Here is a 17,678-nt window from a genome sequence, read left to right as displayed (position 1 = left end):
TTTGTTCACAAGGTCTGTCTGTAGCACACAACAGTGCAGATTGCATTTATTTAAAAATGAAAAGGTTTGGTAAGAAAGCTGATGGAGAGGTATGTACTGTATGTCATCCCTACATAAATGTCACACAGCCTATAGTGAATCTACAGCCATGAGGGAAGGCCTCTCTTAATAGGGATTGCACAAGAATGTCTCTCTCTGTCCAGACCAAATTAATATCATTCCTGGTCATGGTTGACTTACCCTCTGTATCTTTTCTGTAATTCTTATTTCTATATTCCTCCTCCACTTTCTTGTTGACCCCCACCCATCTTTCTCTCTCTTGCTCTCTCTCTCTCTTTCTCTGCCTAGAGCATGTGTTTTTTCTGTGTTTCAGCGGAGCACTTAAGTCTCCCCCTCTGTGTACAGCCTGTAATGAGGGCTGCCAGCTGTGGCTCAATGGCTAGTGCAAGCACGCACACACACACACACACACACACACACACACACACACACACACACACCTGCCAAGGACCTGCCACAGTATTTTGCTCTTCCAATTGTAGGTAAAAGCAGATATAAAGAGCACATAATGTAATCAGATACATATCAACCCATAGGCTGAGTGTGTGTGTGTGTGTGTGTGTGAGCAGAGATTATTTGCACTGAATGCTGAACTGCTTTTCCTATTTTTATATCACTGTAATCAAATACATTTGGGTTTTGCACAGAAAAAAAAGATCACCTTGTGCTCTGGGAGATTTTCTGACGTTTCATAAACAAAACAACAAATTGATTAATTGAAAAAATAAAAAATAGATGAAATATTGATGAAAATGTTTGTTGTTAGTTGCAGTTAAAATGACGTGGTTAATTGTCAAAAAAATCAATGAAAAAGCCCGAGGCACCCATGTGTCCCAGCCTCACAGTCAGTTAGTGCCGCAGTGATTAGTCTATGAAACGAATAGTCCAGTGACAGATCAGTGATGATTTTAGTTACTATAACTTGAATATCTTTAGCTTTTAGACACTTTTCACAGTTTTATGACATTTTATAAACTTGAAGATTGATCAATAAATATACAAAATAGTCAACAGATTAAGCAACAATGAAAACAAAAGCTTTAGTTGCAGCCCTGGTCATTTAGAAATGTTTGGTTGTTAGTTAATCAGTCATTAATTACTCTAGTTTTAGTTCTAGTTGAATAGTTTACAAATTGTTTTCTGACATTTTATTGAATAAAAGATGAATTGTGTCACATTCCAGATGTTGAAATGTGTATATTGTGTGTTTGTGTCTGTGTATATGTACAGAATCCTGGCCACGGTTGGTTCGGACTTTGACCTGCGAACTCTGCGAGCAGTGAGAGTGCTGAGACCTCTGAAACTTGTGTCAGGAATCCCCAGTAAGTCACGTTTTTCAACATTTCAAGATTTCAAGGGAAAGATTATACTACAGACAAACGATGTTATCTAAGAATTTAAATACAAGGGCAGAACTACATCTATAGATTTTTTTTCATCCCTCTTTTTGTTCTGTGCATTGATATTTTGAGACAATCTTTTATTATCTGCCCTACAAAAACATCAGTAATTTATAATTTCATCCTTACTTTTAAAATTGAAAGGTTTTTCAGTAATACTTGTTCTTGTTGTGCAATAGTATCATAACTGATAGACATGATGGCTAATACAACAAAACCAAGCTGCAGTGAACCATAGTTATCCTCCGGAGTAGGCTTTTTCAAGAAATACACGGAGCCCTGCTCACACTCTCTTCCCTCCCCCTCCCCCATTGTTTTCTGTCTCTCAGGTCTCCAGGTGGTCTTGAAGTCCATAATGAAAGCCATGGTTCCTTTGCTTCAGATCGGCCTGCTGCTTTTCTTTGCCATCGTCATGTTTGCCATCATCGGGGTGGAGTTTTACATGGGCAAATTCCACACCACCTGCTTCATGATCGACACTGGTGAGAGCAGCAGCTTGGCTGTGTCACGTTTGTACAACAGCACTGATTATCAGCTGAGCTGATGCCAGGAAAAAGTTTTTTTCCTCTCAGCTGTGTTCCTGTATTTGTTACGGCTGAGAACATATATTGCATCGCATATTTATGCAAGCATACATAAATGATTCATAAGTTGTATGTACTTGTGTCTTATGTGTGGCTGCACATTCCCAGTTCTGTCAGGCAGCGTGCCTATATCAGCATAACAAACAAGTGCACAGCAGAGTCTTTGACAGCCATTTTTCACATCTTGATTTTGATGAATGGTATTTCACAGTCTTCAGGTTTTGATTGATAGCCTCTGCTGTAACTCAATAAGGATGCTTATGTACTCAGCGTCCTGATCGAATGTTACCTCAAAAGGTGTTAATGAGGTTGCAATTCACTAGTTCCATCTTTTTCCTACATTGGAAGTGCCTGCTAGTGTGGGTATTGCAGTAGTCATACCTGACAGGGCAACACACAGTTAAAACAAGTTTCAAGAATCTGCTAATTCATTTTTGTTTGTTTGAAAAGGAATGCAAAGCCACCAGTCCCTCACTTTGAGAACACACATACACAGTGAGGATCACAGCAGAGTGAGCTTCAATACAAGACCATCCATCTCAAAACATGTCACACAACTCTCCTCTGGTTCACCACATTTTTACTATCCCTCCTTCATCAATGTGGTGTCAAAGCTGATCGTTGAACCGCTTGGTGAACGATCATGATGCACTGAGGAAGCTTGTGCGATATCTTTTATGTCTGGAAAAACTCTGAGCGCACAATCACAATTTGTGAAATGGTCAGCTTTAATGTAAAATATACAGTGCTTATGCAGGGGCCACCAGATTTACTGCTATGGTTCTTTAATGGGTGTAAATAAAAAGGAGGGAAAAGCAAGAAAGATAAGCCGCCTCCCTGTGTGAGTAAGCATAGCAGCAAAACCCATTTTAGATCAAACATGGCCAGGTTACTATTACAGTGTTATTATTACACTACAGTGTTATAGTAATTATAGAAAACAGACTGCTTGGCTGAAATTACCAGTTGTGTAATGCAGTGATAAAAATTATGAAAAGGCTTTATTTCACCACTGTTGGTGTCAGATAGAGTGTGAAGGTGTGACTTGAGGGTTATTTGCTGGGCCAGCTGTAAAATATGTGCATCTGTCTATTGGTGTTTGTGTGCGTGTGTGTGTGTGTGTGTGTGTGTGTGAGCATGCTTTTGCCCTGTCAGGGTGCTCAAAGTGGTCTGAGCAGTTGTGACAGCCTGCTAATGTACAGTACGTGTGCTATTGAGTTTCTTTAGTCACAGAGACACAGCAGGGTTTGATTAAGCTTAGTAGCAGCAACAACTTAACAACTTTCTACATGAAGGCAGCTGTGTGTTTTTTTTTCCTGTGTGTGTGTGTGTGCGCGTTTGTACATTTGTGTTTTTTCAAGTGTGTATTCATTGGGTGTTCCTTCCCTCCAGCATAATCTTATTCAAGACCTTATTGTCCTTTGCGTGGTGGAACAATGTTTCTTCTTCTCTTTAATTGTCTTTGTCAAGACTTTAGATAAGTTACAAATTTATTGTCATGAGTTATTAATTCAGTTTTGTGTAGGACAAACAAACAGAAGGATTGAATTGTATAATTTCCCTTGTGACATTCATTAGATTATAGATAAAGTCCAAAATGGTTTAAGATCTTCTGCAGATGAGTATTTAAACTATTTTCAACTTAACAGCATCCCATTTCCACTTGCACTGCTCATGGCATTGACATTCTGTAATGATACTCATGACAGTTCACTAAATTATTTATGACTATCCCTATAAATTTGTTCACATGCACATGAAATTGGATCAAACTATGATACTTAAAAACCCACAGCGCTCTGATATACATCCTTTTTAAAAGAATGTTGCAGTGTAGCAACATCATTATTTGTATTTTTTTCAGATCATTGAAACTAATTCTGATCAAAATAAACATACATAAAATTGTTAGGGTTAGGGTTAATTATTTACTCTACTCTACTGCACCCAGTAGAGGGAAAAAAGTGACCTGAGATGTCCCATATCATCAGTGGACACTGATTTCAGCTGACACAGCACCTGTCAGTAGGAAGGGAAGGACATATTTTACTAGGGTGACACCAGAGGGATGTTGGCTGCGCAATCTGGCTCTGCAAATCATCGTTAAAACTTGGCACAACTTGTGATCATGGCAGTATCTCTCATGAAACGCTGGGTGCACAAGGCATCTGTTCTACTCAGCACATTTATTCTTTATTCTGATCCCCATCTGCTGACGTGTATGCCAGCACATCCTTTAAACAAACTCTCAGCACCCCCCCATTACTCTGGAAATATCTCCCCTTTATCGATTCATAATCCCAGAAAACTCAAGCACATACAGTTGCACTCAAAATTATTCAACCTCCATTGCAAATTATGTGTATTGGAAAAATTGACAAACTTTCAGCTGCGTTCAATAACAAGAACATTTGAAACAGCTCAATAAAACTATTATTAGTCTCGTAATTTTTCAACCCCTTCTTGACAAGCAGCTTTTGTTTTTTTTCGAGCACCATTTTGCTGTTATGACCTGCTGCAATGTGATTCATAGCCAGACAAGTTCGTATCACCTGTTTGGCAAGAGGGGAAATTATTTGCGAGAACTTTTCCCCAATGTGTACAGAGAACAAGGGAAATCAAGTCAGAGCACAACACAGCCATGTTATTTTTCATTTCATGAAGTAACCTCAGAAAAGCAGCTGACAAATAGGCAACTTTTAGATGTTTTGAGCAGAGAAGAAGTGCTATGATAACGGCTGCTGGCTAAGTGCCTCAGCCGCAATATCAGTGGCGCTTTGTTGGAGTATGCCACTGCAGTCAGCCACAGAACAAAGCTCTAAATGTACCCGTTGATCTTTGTACTGACCCTCACCTGTGGCCACAAGCTATGTGTAATGACTGACAGAATGAGATTGGATTGCATTGGATTGCATCTGCATTATCAGGTTAGGAGGTCAATGGTCTTCATTGAGAGGAACCAGCAGAGTGGGCAGGGCACCAGGGAGGGATGTTAAGAGGTATTTCACTTTGGGTGTGCTAGCATGACTGATGCCTAACTGTTAGGAGATAACAGGACACATCAGAGTAGCATGAAGCAGCTGGAGAAAGTTGCAGGGAAAAAACTAGCTGTCCCTGCTACAGTTCTGACCCACACAGACGCTGTATGCAATGAGGTGCACTGGAATTATTCCATCATTCAGTCCCTTTTGAGATCTATGTATCAATCCATTTAGATTAGATAAAAATAGGTTAAGGTGAAAATCACCTGAAAACATCTCTCTTTTTGTCTCTTTTGGTCAGGTGAGAGAGCTGCAGACTTTCCTTGTGGTCTGGAACCCCCGGCCAGGACGTGTCCCAACGGGACCCAGTGCAGAGAGTACTGGACTGGACCCAACTTTGGAATCACCAACTTCGACAACATCCTGTTTGCGGTGCTCACCGTGTTTCAGTGCATCACCATGGAGGGCTGGGTGGACATCCTCTACAGCGTGAGTCTATATTCACTAAAGATGCTATGAAGGGAATGTTAGTATTTGTAGTAAAGCTTGATTTCATGCTGTCTGTTTTTCTCACACATTTCTTCATCAACATCTTTAATCTTACAACCTTTGCACAGCTATTTTTCACTCACTAGTGGCAAGTATAAGGATTTCCTGTTGATGTGTCCACTTAGTCAGAGTATTATAACAATTACTGACCAGATTGGTTATCCATTGTCCTTGGAAGATGATTGTTTGTGATTATGGGGACCCTAAAATCTAAGATTCTTAGATCATATGATCTACATCACCACAACACTCCAGGAAACACTATGGGTGTTTTAAACTGTTATAAAACCATGAATAATTAATTCAGAGCTGGATTTTATTCAGCATACACAGTATTTTTCCACCACTCGTGTGCTTAACATTCACATAGAGACACAAAAAAAGGAAAGGAAAATTTACATTAGATTAATTTAGGAGGTGGTCAGTTGGGAGCGTGTATGATGAGAAAAGCATTGGAAAGGGGAACATTGAAATGCCATATAACTGCAACTGGACACAAAACAGATGTTACGACCACGTGGCTTGTGTCTTAGACAAGCGGGTCACTGGGACGATCCCCCCTGGCCTTACAATTTTCTCATACTTTTTCTGTGTCACAAACCCAAACAATTTTGTTATCTAAATGCCAGCACCTCCATGGTTTTTCAGGGCAGCCAAAAGCATTATAGTGCCTTTTAAAAACGCACAATCCCAGAACACAAAAAGAAAAACAAGAATCCCTAAAGGATGAGAGAAGTCCAGCCAAGCAGAACTAAAAAACTGCAAAGTCTCTGGGCCAATCCCACAATGGCTGTCTGACTCTGAGCTTTTTTTTTTTGTTTTTTGTTTTTTCTTCTCATCAAACAATGTATGCAAAATTAAATACACAGTAAGCCTCACTTACTGGATCAGCAGTACCTGCTAAATGAGAAAATATGACACAAGTTTCCATTTAAATTTAAGAAACAGATTTCCAGTGTCGCGAAAAGTTTCAAAAGTTGCATCTGGTGCAGGGGTTTCTGTAAGGGAAAGGCGGATGGAGAATTATTTTTATATGTATATGTGTGTGTATATATATGTGTGTGTGTGTGTGTGTATATGTATGTATATATATGTGTGTGTGTGTGTGTATATATATGTGTATATATATATATATATATATATATATATATATATATATATATATATATATATATGTGTATATAATTAGAATGTAAGAATATCCAGTTTTAGAAAAACATCAATCCCTCATTGCATTGTGATTCCTGACAATAGTTTTGGCCATTATTGGTGGGATGGGACCATTTTTTAATCAGCTCTTTGAAAAGAATTTTACTAAAGACATTTTTCACATGCTTCCCTGGACTAGTGGGAAATATTGATAGATTTATTTTTCCAAAACTCTGCATTTTTCATGCATTTTTCTTTAGTCAAAGTTAATACAGCCACGGTGAATCAGCTGAGTGTGAAATATGATCAATTATTCTTGATCCATTACGTTTGACTTGGCAAATTATTTAGTTGTTGTTTGCATATTTTATGGTGTGATTTTCACCCCGTTATCTTCTGTAAGAGGAAATGTTACATTCAGTTCACTCTCCCTTCCTTCTTTTATCCCCTAAACACCTCATTTCCTTTTCCTGCTTTCATTCATTTTCCCTCTGCTTCTCCTCCCAGGAGATAGCAGCTAACTCACTACATTGAGCCACTTATAGAGCCATCTTTCCTCCTGCTTCTTCTTCTTCTTTTTGCTCTTCCTCATTGGTTCACTCCATACTCAATAGCTTTTTCTAGCTCATTATCCTAAGCTCTGCAGGCCTTTGCTGCTGTGATCCAAGAATGCCTTTTCTCTCAGTTAGTAGTTTTTCTTTTGTATTTCAGTCTTTTTCTTTTCATTTCTGCTCAAAGACATTCCTTTTGATCCAAAAGTTATTTTACTTTTGGACTTTTTTTTTCATTTCTTCCCTCTGACATTGTCAACCAGGTATTCTCTTTTTGGAATGTCACCTTCCAGCCTTCTCTCTTTGATTTCTCTCTTTGCTTTCTTGGTGGGAGAGGTGGGAGACATTTCTCATGGCCTCGTAGAGGTCATTCACAGATGCCATTAAGGCAGATGTAGCTCATTTTGGGGGTGTCTGATTGGTCTGGTTGCTGCTCTTCAGGTTTTACTTCACAACATGCAGACAGTATTGAGCCCATTGGAGAGTGTTTTCACAGTTCTTGAAGAGCTTCAGTGAAGTGTAACACCTTGCAGGCACCCGGCTCACACCAATACATCCACCTGTCTGTTGAAGCCTGTGGTGGCGCACTCACTGTGGCAGTGGAACATCAGGTTTCTGACAGGCTGACAGGTGTGCATTAGCATGCAGGACTCCTCAAAAAACAGTTTAATCACAGCTCTGAATCCATGTGCAAGGTCTCTCTCACTGCAGGTAGCTAAACACATAATACATAAACATGTACGTTCCTTCTAAATGGTGTGACAAACTAAGCCATGGGTTAAACATATCCTGATAATCCAGCCAGGCGTGGTATTCATATTTAGCAGATGTGCTGTGGAAAAGGGAGGTGTTTTGTGGTGTTCTGCTCTAACCAGTCAGAGGCAAGTAACTGCCCAGTTGTCATATACAGCGGTGTCGATTTCGTCCACGCTTGTCTATTTTTATAGCCGTTTTTCTGCCGCTGTGTTTCATGGGTGTTGCTGTATAGAAAATTTTGAAGAAAGTTGTCATTCAAGCATCCTTTGTCTCCGACTTGTTTCTAGCTAACTTAAGAAATACAGGGTGTGTCGAGGCCCAGTATGGCACCCAATGCATTTTTGGCTTGTGATTTAAACCTTTGTGCATATTGCATTTATTTATTTGTTTTATTATTATTATTACTTCAGTACTGTTTTAAGTCATATCTGTTTTGCCCCCAAATGCTTATCAGGGCTTGCTCGTCCAACATGCCCACTCCAACATCAATGCAGATGGAGTAGTAAATGATGGTTATTATTTATAGTCTTTAGGAACTGATGACATATTCATTTGATGCATTTTAATTGATAGTTCTGTTAGCACATCCTGAAAGTACCTGTTAGTCACCATCTGAACAGGGCCGAAGTGTTCCACAAAGTTTCCCCCAAAGAATGTGGCACACAGTTGTAATAAAAGGAGAAACCATGACAACGTTATATGGCGGAAAAGAGTATTTGTGTGAAATCAGTGGAGTGTGCCTGTATGTAACGCATTAATATCCTGAGTCCACAAATGTAGATGCACTCTTGGCACTGAAGCTGGGGGGAGGGTAAAGTCAATAACATCTTGAAGCCAGAATAGCATCCAGACGGGGGCTCTATTCTGTGGATTATATACTCTCCTGTAACCCAGCGCTAACCTTGCAGATTGATGACTATGCTACCTCTACCCCGAGGGGGATCGCTCAGACTTTCCTCTCTAATGGTGCAAAGGAAAATGCAGAGTACCTCTCCCCATCCTCCCAGTCATTACCATCCTGCTTCCTCTGCCGTCCTTCCCCCCATTTCCCTCATAACATCAACTCCCCCGGAGACCACTTCCTCGGATCCTGTGGTCTCCCAGCAGCTGATGTAGTGGAACGAAGCACTGCTGTCTGCCACGTTTTTCCTCTGCTGGAGGGAGTGGTGACAATGAGGGCACATTCAGAGGGACAATGGCACTCTGATGATGTGAGCATATTGTTGGAGGTACCAGTGAGACATGAAAGACTGTCGAGAGACTTTCCTCACTAGAAAAATGGTACAGTTCCTCTTGTAGTCATGTAAGCAGTTATAGGACGCAGAAGTAGAACCTCTGAAGGAGGAGGTGGTTCCATGGACATTGGTTCACTATGTCTTTCCTGTCTCCTTGCAAGTCAGCGTGAGTTTATTTCGACTGACCACAGGCTTTAATAAAACTTTTACCTAAACCAAACCTTACCATATCATCATATAAAGCAGGTAATTTGGAAAGCATTAATAAGCACATTTTTAATTGATAAGGTAGACTTACTTAAACAGTACATGATGAAAACCAAGTGTTCACACCCAGTGAGAGAGCTTGGAAAGGAGAGAACGCCACCAAACTGAGTCGACACTCCTCCTTGATGTTTTAATCACGAAAAGAGCAGAGGAATAGGGAATGGAGTGCAAATGAAGAGAGATTTCAGCTTAGGCTAATCATCAAAACGTCGCCAGCTGCTGCAGAGCTGTGTTTGTGACTCGAGCAAAGTATCCTTCCATCAGCGTCGTCTTTAGCAGCTAAACCACACGGTGGATGTTAACTGATACGCAACTGTAGAACATTGGAGGCCAGATTATGGTGGAATATGCATCCAGGAGTTCAAACTTCCCATGCAGAGAAAAATAATAAGCATTATCCCTCTAGAAGATTCTGTCACTGTCTGGATGCTTTATTTATTTATTACATGTCTTTGTTGAATACTTGATACTGATTGGTCGATTGCGGTATTCTACAGTCTGTTATTTTGTAGCAGACTGTTGCCAGGTATGACAGACTGTTGCTATGGACGCAGTTCTGACAGAGGAAGCAATAAAACCATTTTAAAATCAGTATTTTATGTGAAATTATTGATTTCTTTAATGTGCTGCATGTATAACAATCCCCTTTAGGCTGACACCAGATTAGTCAAAGCTCACTTTAATTTGTGTTTTTAATTCTCCGTATAAACACCTCATAATAAATTCCTGTAGTCACATTAAAGTATTAGATAAAATCAATCAATAACAAAAATATTGAGGCCCATCTTTCTACAAATTTGAACTTGAATTTGTATTTTATTAAAGAGACTTTAATAAACCTCAAAACACAGTCTTTCACAGCTTTTACAAAACTCAGGTATCATCTTGACATAATTCTGCCATGAGCATCTGTCTCCACTATACACTCTCTTTTTGCAGAAATGCTGTGGCAATGATCTACAAAAGACAGCAAAGGCTTGCATTGATTCACACTGTGAACGCTGCTTTAGCTCTGAGCCAGTCAGCAGGGAAGTGACACTGTCGTGTGGGTGGTTTCTCAGCGCTGATAATGTCTCATGCTCTGTGATTTTATTACATTTCTCCTGTCTCTTCTGGTGACCCAACGGCAGCCACCAAATTAGAGGCATCCCTAATTACCTCAGCTGTGTCATGTTCAGGCTTGACACTGCAAGAAATTTACACATTTCTTAGTATTGTATTTTCTCTTATTTGAAATAAGTATTCAAGTCCCTAAAAGTTTTATCTCAATCAGCTTCTTACTTTAAGTGATGGGATCCTGCGTGATGCTTAACATTTTTATCCATTTATGCTTTTTCTCTGTGCTCTGTTTGGCTCGGAAAGGGTGTAGCTCTGTTGGAAAAAGCAAATGTCACATAGTTTTATGCACCACTCAGAATTAAATACATCAGTGCTGCCTGCTCCTGTTGCCAAGATGTCAATCCAATCTGAGCAAACCAAATCCACATAGTCCTGATGCAGCAGATTAAAGGTAGAAACTAACAAGAGTAAGTACATTTTGAACCTGTCCAACCAAAAATATCCCACTTCCTCCCCCTCAGACCTATTTTACTTTGTTAAAACAATATTGTTAAATAAAGAGGACACTGCCTTGGTCTGTTTTTCAGTTAGTATTACTTGAATAAATCAGTTACATTTCAAGCAAAACAAGACAATAAAAAATATTGACTTCTTCAGTATTTGTGCATCCCCCTGCTGTTATAGCTGTGTTATCGATTGTTGTTCTACATGTTGTTCACTGTCGGATGTATTGATCTAATATATTGATGATTTTTGCATTGTGGCATCTCCTTATTGAGTTTTGTTTGGGTTTGAGTGGTTTAATGTGTGTATGTGACATGTTAGTGGTCACAGGTCACAACATTCCTCTCACTTCTTCATAGCTGTGTGGTTTAGATGGTAAATGGACTGAACTTGTATTGCTCTCGTCTTATCTTTTCAACCACTCATCACTACATTCACATTCACCCATTCACACCATATATACATTCTGACGGCAGGGGCTACTTTACAAGGTGCTTATCAGGGGCAGACTAACCATTCACACACACTCTGAAGTATCTCGCCTACTTCGACATGCAGACTGGAGAAACCAGGGATCCAACTGGCGATTTTCTAATTAGCAGATGACCTGCTCTACCTCTGAGCCACAGTTTACAAATAGAAGATGCTCCTTGACCCTGTCAAGGTGATGTCTTGTGCTGTCAGGGCAGTCATGGTACTTGTCAAATCCTCATAAAAATAGAGCAGCACAGAGGGACAGTTGGACACTGAGTAAACATTCAGTCATGGCTGTGTGTGCGTCCTTGAGTGTCAGTGGATGTACGGTAGCGAGTTGGAGAGTTGATATTATAGAAAGAATATTGAAGTTGTTCAAGTCCAGGTCAGTGTGTATATGCACGTGTTGTATGCTTGTGTTTGCCTGTAGGAACATCCTTGACTGTTCCTGTAGTGCCTCTGTTGGGTGCTGAGCAGTTAGATTTCAGCTGGTTAATGGGAGCTTGTTGCCTGCAGCCGCCTGCTGGAAACAAAATTGATGAGACTGAACCATACAGTAAATGTACCGTGAAACCAAAACTCTCAGCTCAACGAGGCTAAACATCAGTGCAAGTGAAGTTCAGAAGACAGAAGAAGAGATTCATCACTCGTATAAAAAAAATACGACTTCGCGGAGGCTTCGTTTTTAATATCTGTTAGATCGGAAAATAAATCTGATATAAGACAGGTGTAATATAGGATTCCTGAAATTACATCATCATGCAAGGATTAGAATCCTAAATCCTTTTTAGAGGCGCCACTACACTTAGGATGTAGAAGAGATACCAGTGAGGTAAAAAACCTTAAAATGCATTGGTCTCAATACTGGACCTCAGCTTGTGATACTCTCTGGGTAGTTTGATGTGAAAGGCACTTTGCATCCACATTTAAGTGGTCAGCATTTTGAAGTCAAACTGCCTGATTAAATATCACTAAAATTAGCCTGCAGCAAATTATTTCACTGTCAAAAGAGAAAAATAGTGGACTCTGAGAGAGATGACCAGAAAACAGTTTTGTTATATTCTTCTCTTCAAGCAGCTCTCTGAGGACCTTTTGGTCTTTGTGCCACCAAAGCTGTTGAGCACAGTCACCGCTGCTTGTTGCGAATGTTTCAGGACTGTTAAGAGCTGCAGAACTGATTCAGAGTGGCTGTCTTCAACTCGGCAGGCTTTCCTTGCCATCAGAAAAAGTGTGAGTGTGTGTGGTGTGCATGTGGGGTGGCAGCACTGTAAACTGAGAGTGGGAGTACACTGTCACACTGCAACTGCATGATGCATGACTCCAAATTATGTGTCAGCTTTTGCTTTTTCCTCACTGATCATTGAAAGCAGTCAGCCAGCAATGACTCATGGGAATAACAGAGGTGGAATAACAATATCAAGTGAACTCATAGAAAAGCATCAAGCTCAGTGGATATAAGTCATCACCTAAAGTTTGTTATCAGATATCAACAAACTGTAGGAGGCTATTTTTATGGGGTATCATCGTTTTACCTCCAACATAGAGGTACTGTTTTGATCTGATTCAGTTTTACCATGACTACCATAACATTCATACAAAAAAGGTAATTCAAATGGCATACAATATAGCTAGTTTCACTAAAACTGGCCATCCTTCTTGAATTAGTAGCAAAAACAGACATGGCATGTGGCAATGTTGTACTTACAGTCTCTTCTTACTACCTATATTAGCACCTGTTGCAAACGAAGTTAGTAACAGGAGCAGCTGAGTTCAGTGAAGACACTTCATAGGATGATGGTTTTCTCTCAGACTCTGACATGTCTGCACTGTTTTTAGTCAAAGACTTGAGTACCTGCGTTCACAAGGAGGACGGGTCGTGAGCCTGGCAACTTTGCACAATTAGAATTTCTTATATTTCCAGACAGGATAAAGGCGTTCTCTAACAATTGGGGTAACTCAACCTTAGTCCGAAAGCATCGTCAATCAAATCAATCAAAAATCATCACAGTTGTTTGTTACTGTTGTGTATTTTGATGCAGATACTGATGAAGATTAAAACCTTCTACACATTAACCACAACAAATTTAGATAAATGTGTGGGCTTTGTGGTGGCACGTGGTTTTCAGAGTATTTAAGTTTTTAAAAGCACCATAGAATTTGGTGGGTTACCAATAATTTTGCCTATATTTCAGTGTATTTTATTGTTTTTGAATAAACAGACCTTTTGCTTATTATGATCATGACTACATTTTACTCTAGGGTTTGTTTTTTATATTTGTCATCGCATTATACTTCAACATATGGGGTCATTAGAAGTACCTTGCTAAAGGCAACATAGTGCATCAGCAGTTTTGTAATGAACTAAATTAGTATAGCCAGTGGCCTTGATTGCCATATGCCCTGTTTTTGATCTCTTGCTGTGCACACAGCATGGTTTCATCTCGTTGCAAGGCTCCATACTAGTGCATTTAAAGGTAAGAGGAACTAATCAGCTCATGCATTTAAATGACATATACAGACTATATACCATATGTTCTTATATTGAGTAATAGGCAAATTTTCAAGACCAAATCAGGGCTGTGGGTGTTGTCACATGTAGCGTTTGAGACTTTGATAATACTTATGTACAAAAATCTGTAAATTATTAAATGTAAACTGCTGTTTACATCTTAGAATATATTGTAATATGCAAAATGAGACATAGGAATGTAAAAGATAAAACAGATAACAAGAAGTAGTGGCATTTAGTGTGGAATGCACTGCATATTAAACACAAATATTAGTTTTTCAACATCGATTGTAAAGCTGCAGATTATAGGATTTATTCAAAATTCATTAAAACACCTTGAAGCAAACTGGAGAGGTTTGGCAAGACACGCATACGCACACATCCTAAATATATGAATTACATGTAGATGGAACCACAGATGTGTTTGCCTGGCGGTGCCAGAGGCTGTTTGTTATATAGAATACTGGATCACACCCTCCATCAAGTAGTCACATATGATAAATTGAAGTGATGGATGTCCTTCCATGCTGCCCAGAGGCCATAGTCCTCTCCATTCTCTTTAGAATTCCTGGATTAGACTACACACCATAATTTATTTATATCTTATTTATAGCCAATCTATAGCAGCATTTGTATTTCACCACCTGCATAACGTGCAAAGGTGGTGGTCCAGGAGGGGCCAAACACAGATGTTCAGCATCAGGAATATCAACACTCACGGTGTCTGTGTGTCCTGGTTCACACTGTAGACAAAAGAAAATTAACAAATGAATCTGACATGCTGATCTACACGTTCAGGCCTCTACAGATAAAATGAGAGAACTGTCTTGCCAGACACTTCGATTTCCAGTGCGTCTGTTGGACTATTCTGCTGATGTTGTATAGTTTGATCCCAGTCTGATTGATGGTACTAGCATTCATGATAGTGACAAAAGCCATTTCTGTCACCATTAAAAAAGATACTTTTGCTTTGTTCTTTGGGCAACTGTACATTTATTCCCGTAAGCAAGATTTCCCCAAAAAATACCCATTAATGAAAATGAAAAATTCTTGAAAATACAAGAAAAAGCGGCTGATTTTTAAAATCCATCATGTGTATTGTTGATTACATTTTTTAGTGATCATACTAACATTTGAAATAAACACTTAATTTCCAAACTTTTTTCTCTTTGAAGAGAAACAACCAAACACAATGAGTTATCCTCAGGAGTATTACAAAATCAGGTTGTTTGTGCTTGATTACGTTGAGCTTATTCAGCCTCTTAAATTGGAGAAAACCAGCAATTCTTCCACTGCAGCGACCTTGCTGTGTTTCCGAATCTGAAAAAACATTTGCATAAGCTCAACTGAACTCCGCTCGTCTTCCTGAGCAGTCAGCTGAAGAATTAAGGCCATGTCAACAGGAGAGAAAACTCACCAGCTGACTGTGGGACTGAAAGCTGATGCAACAGAGTGCATTTCCACTTCATTTTCTCCTCCACACCAGGCATTCCGGGTTCCCCAGAGGGAGATGTAGGATATTTGTTTCTGCAAACAGAAAAGAGAGCTGCATGTCACCTCGGATGCACAATACAAAATTATCCAAATGTCTCATTTACACAGATCATTTAAAGAAAAGAAAAGGACGACTTCACCAGTTCGGTGCAGCACAACACGCTTTAAGCACAACACAGACTTATTACCACCTTATAAAGTTGATAAGATAAATGCATTAGCATGTTTTGGTGTTTCAATCCTCCTTTTAGCTCTGTTATGGTCTCTACCTGCACCAGAGGGAAATGTCTGACTCTGTTCAGCTAATAGTTTACTAACGTTGTCTGTCATTTGGTGCTTGACAGGTACTGTATAGTTAGTTATTGGGACCTTTTTTAGGGACTGAACCAAAAAAGTAGAATTTCAGGCCATAAAGCCCACCTCACGGCGACGACAAACCCTGTGGAAGCTGAGGCACAATCACTGCATCCAGCTGTTCACCAAGAGATAGTGGCAGCATGAAAACTTTGACCTAAAACCTGTTCATCTAAGGGTTAAACGCACAAAAACGCTGAGTGTTTTCGAGGTGTTGTTAGATGTGCTTTTGAGCATTGGACAGAGTCAGTCTAGCTGTATCTCCCTGCTTTCCATTCTTTATGTTAAGCTAGGCTATCGACATCCTGGATCCAGCTTCATACTTAATGCACAGACATGAGATTGACATAGATCTTCTCATCTCACTCTTAGAAAGAAAGCAAATTTGCATATTTCCCAAAATGTTGAACTTTTTCTTTTTGCTTTGTTAAACTGAACTGAATCAAGGGAGAGAGAGGATGTTCATGCAAATGTGGAGAACGAGAGGGAGTGACACAGAGAAAGATGCAAAGATTGAGTGGTAATATGATGAAACAGTGATGAGATGTTGGACATGCAGAAAAGGAAATAAGGCAGAGCAACACAGGGAAGCTTATGTCAGCCATTTATCCTGGTGTGTGGGCTGCTCCTTCTCTGACAGCTGCGATAGAGGGTGTGCGACTCTGTGTATGTGTTCATCTCGCATACCTGGGTGCATAATATAGATCTCCAGCCTGCTGATTCAGCCACCCTGAACCTCCCATCACAATTACAGCCAGCATGTGGCAGCGCTCCGACACTGGCGTCTGCAAAATGTCACTGTGCTTCACACAGCCAATCAGTCCGCAGGTCCGTCCCCCGCTAACAGGCCGCTGTGCGGGACATGGAGGGTGCTGAACCCCGGAACCCCAGGGAGAAACAAGCATAAATATTAGCTGACAGACTGTTGCTCGCTCTGCACAGAAGTATGGGACACAGTAGGTTTTGGGCATCAGTGAAAAAATGTGTAACCACTACAACACAGTGTTTTGGACCAATTTTAAGATACATTTATGTTCTGTTTTTCGTCATTCCAGTAAAAAAAAATTGCCTGAGTATTACAAAACTGGTAAAGATCAAGGCAGTAATAATTGATTTCTGACCACTTGGTCAAGGAGAACAAGCTGTAAACATAACACTCATGAAGCCAACATGTTGCTTATTAACTTACATTGAGCAACATTAACATTCATTGCGAGTCTTGTTTTTTTTTTTTTCTGCACATGCACAGAGTAGAGCAGTAGCAGAAGTCAGGCCGCAACATAAACATAAACGGATGATGGACAGATTTGACCTTGTGAGTCACAAATCATGTTTAGATGAAGCATGTACAAGCTGTGTTCTGCATTGGTGTCCTCTGGAAACTCCTCCATTGTTGCTTTCTGTATTTGCAACGTGTTTTCTAAATGCTGCGCATGTGTTGTCAAATTGTGTTTCCTTATGTTGTGGTCCATTGAGCCCCGTGGGCCACCGTAGAAATCTTTACAGCACAAGAAATTTTGTGGCAACAGTTTGTTGAAAGTCCATAAAGGGATGATGATCTCAGTTTGTTTTGGAACTTTACTGGTTCAACTTCATCAAACATCTTTGAGATTAACTCAAACACCAACTATGACCCAGACCAACATCAGGGCCCAACCTCACTCAAACCGTTGAATGGCAGGCTGAATGGGAGCGAATCCCTGCAGCCAGGCGGTGGAGAGCCCATGGTGTTTTAACGGCACGTTCAACAAT

The 17,678-nt window shown here is 40.0% G+C and overlaps 1 protein-coding gene across 1 annotated transcript in view; it reads left to right on the top strand.

Moving 5' to 3' along the window:
- Positions 1-17,678, top strand: part of cacna1bb (calcium channel, voltage-dependent, N type, alpha 1B subunit, b) — a 148,519-nt gene that overhangs the window by 53,472 nt on the left and 77,369 nt on the right. The window contains exons 6-8 of the mRNA XM_070850327.1: positions 1,291-1,382; positions 1,790-1,954; positions 5,327-5,514. Coding sequence (XP_070706428.1) covers positions 1,291-1,382; positions 1,790-1,954; positions 5,327-5,514 — 445 coding nt within the window. The remainder of the gene's footprint in view (positions 1-1,290; positions 1,383-1,789; positions 1,955-5,326; positions 5,515-17,678) is intronic.

Source organism: Pempheris klunzingeri, chromosome 19 (assembly GCF_042242105.1).
Source record: "Pempheris klunzingeri isolate RE-2024b chromosome 19, fPemKlu1.hap1, whole genome shotgun sequence".
Taxonomy (NCBI): Eukaryota; Metazoa; Chordata; class Actinopteri; order Acropomatiformes; family Pempheridae; genus Pempheris; species Pempheris klunzingeri.
This window is presented reverse-complemented; position numbering and strand designations above follow the sequence as displayed.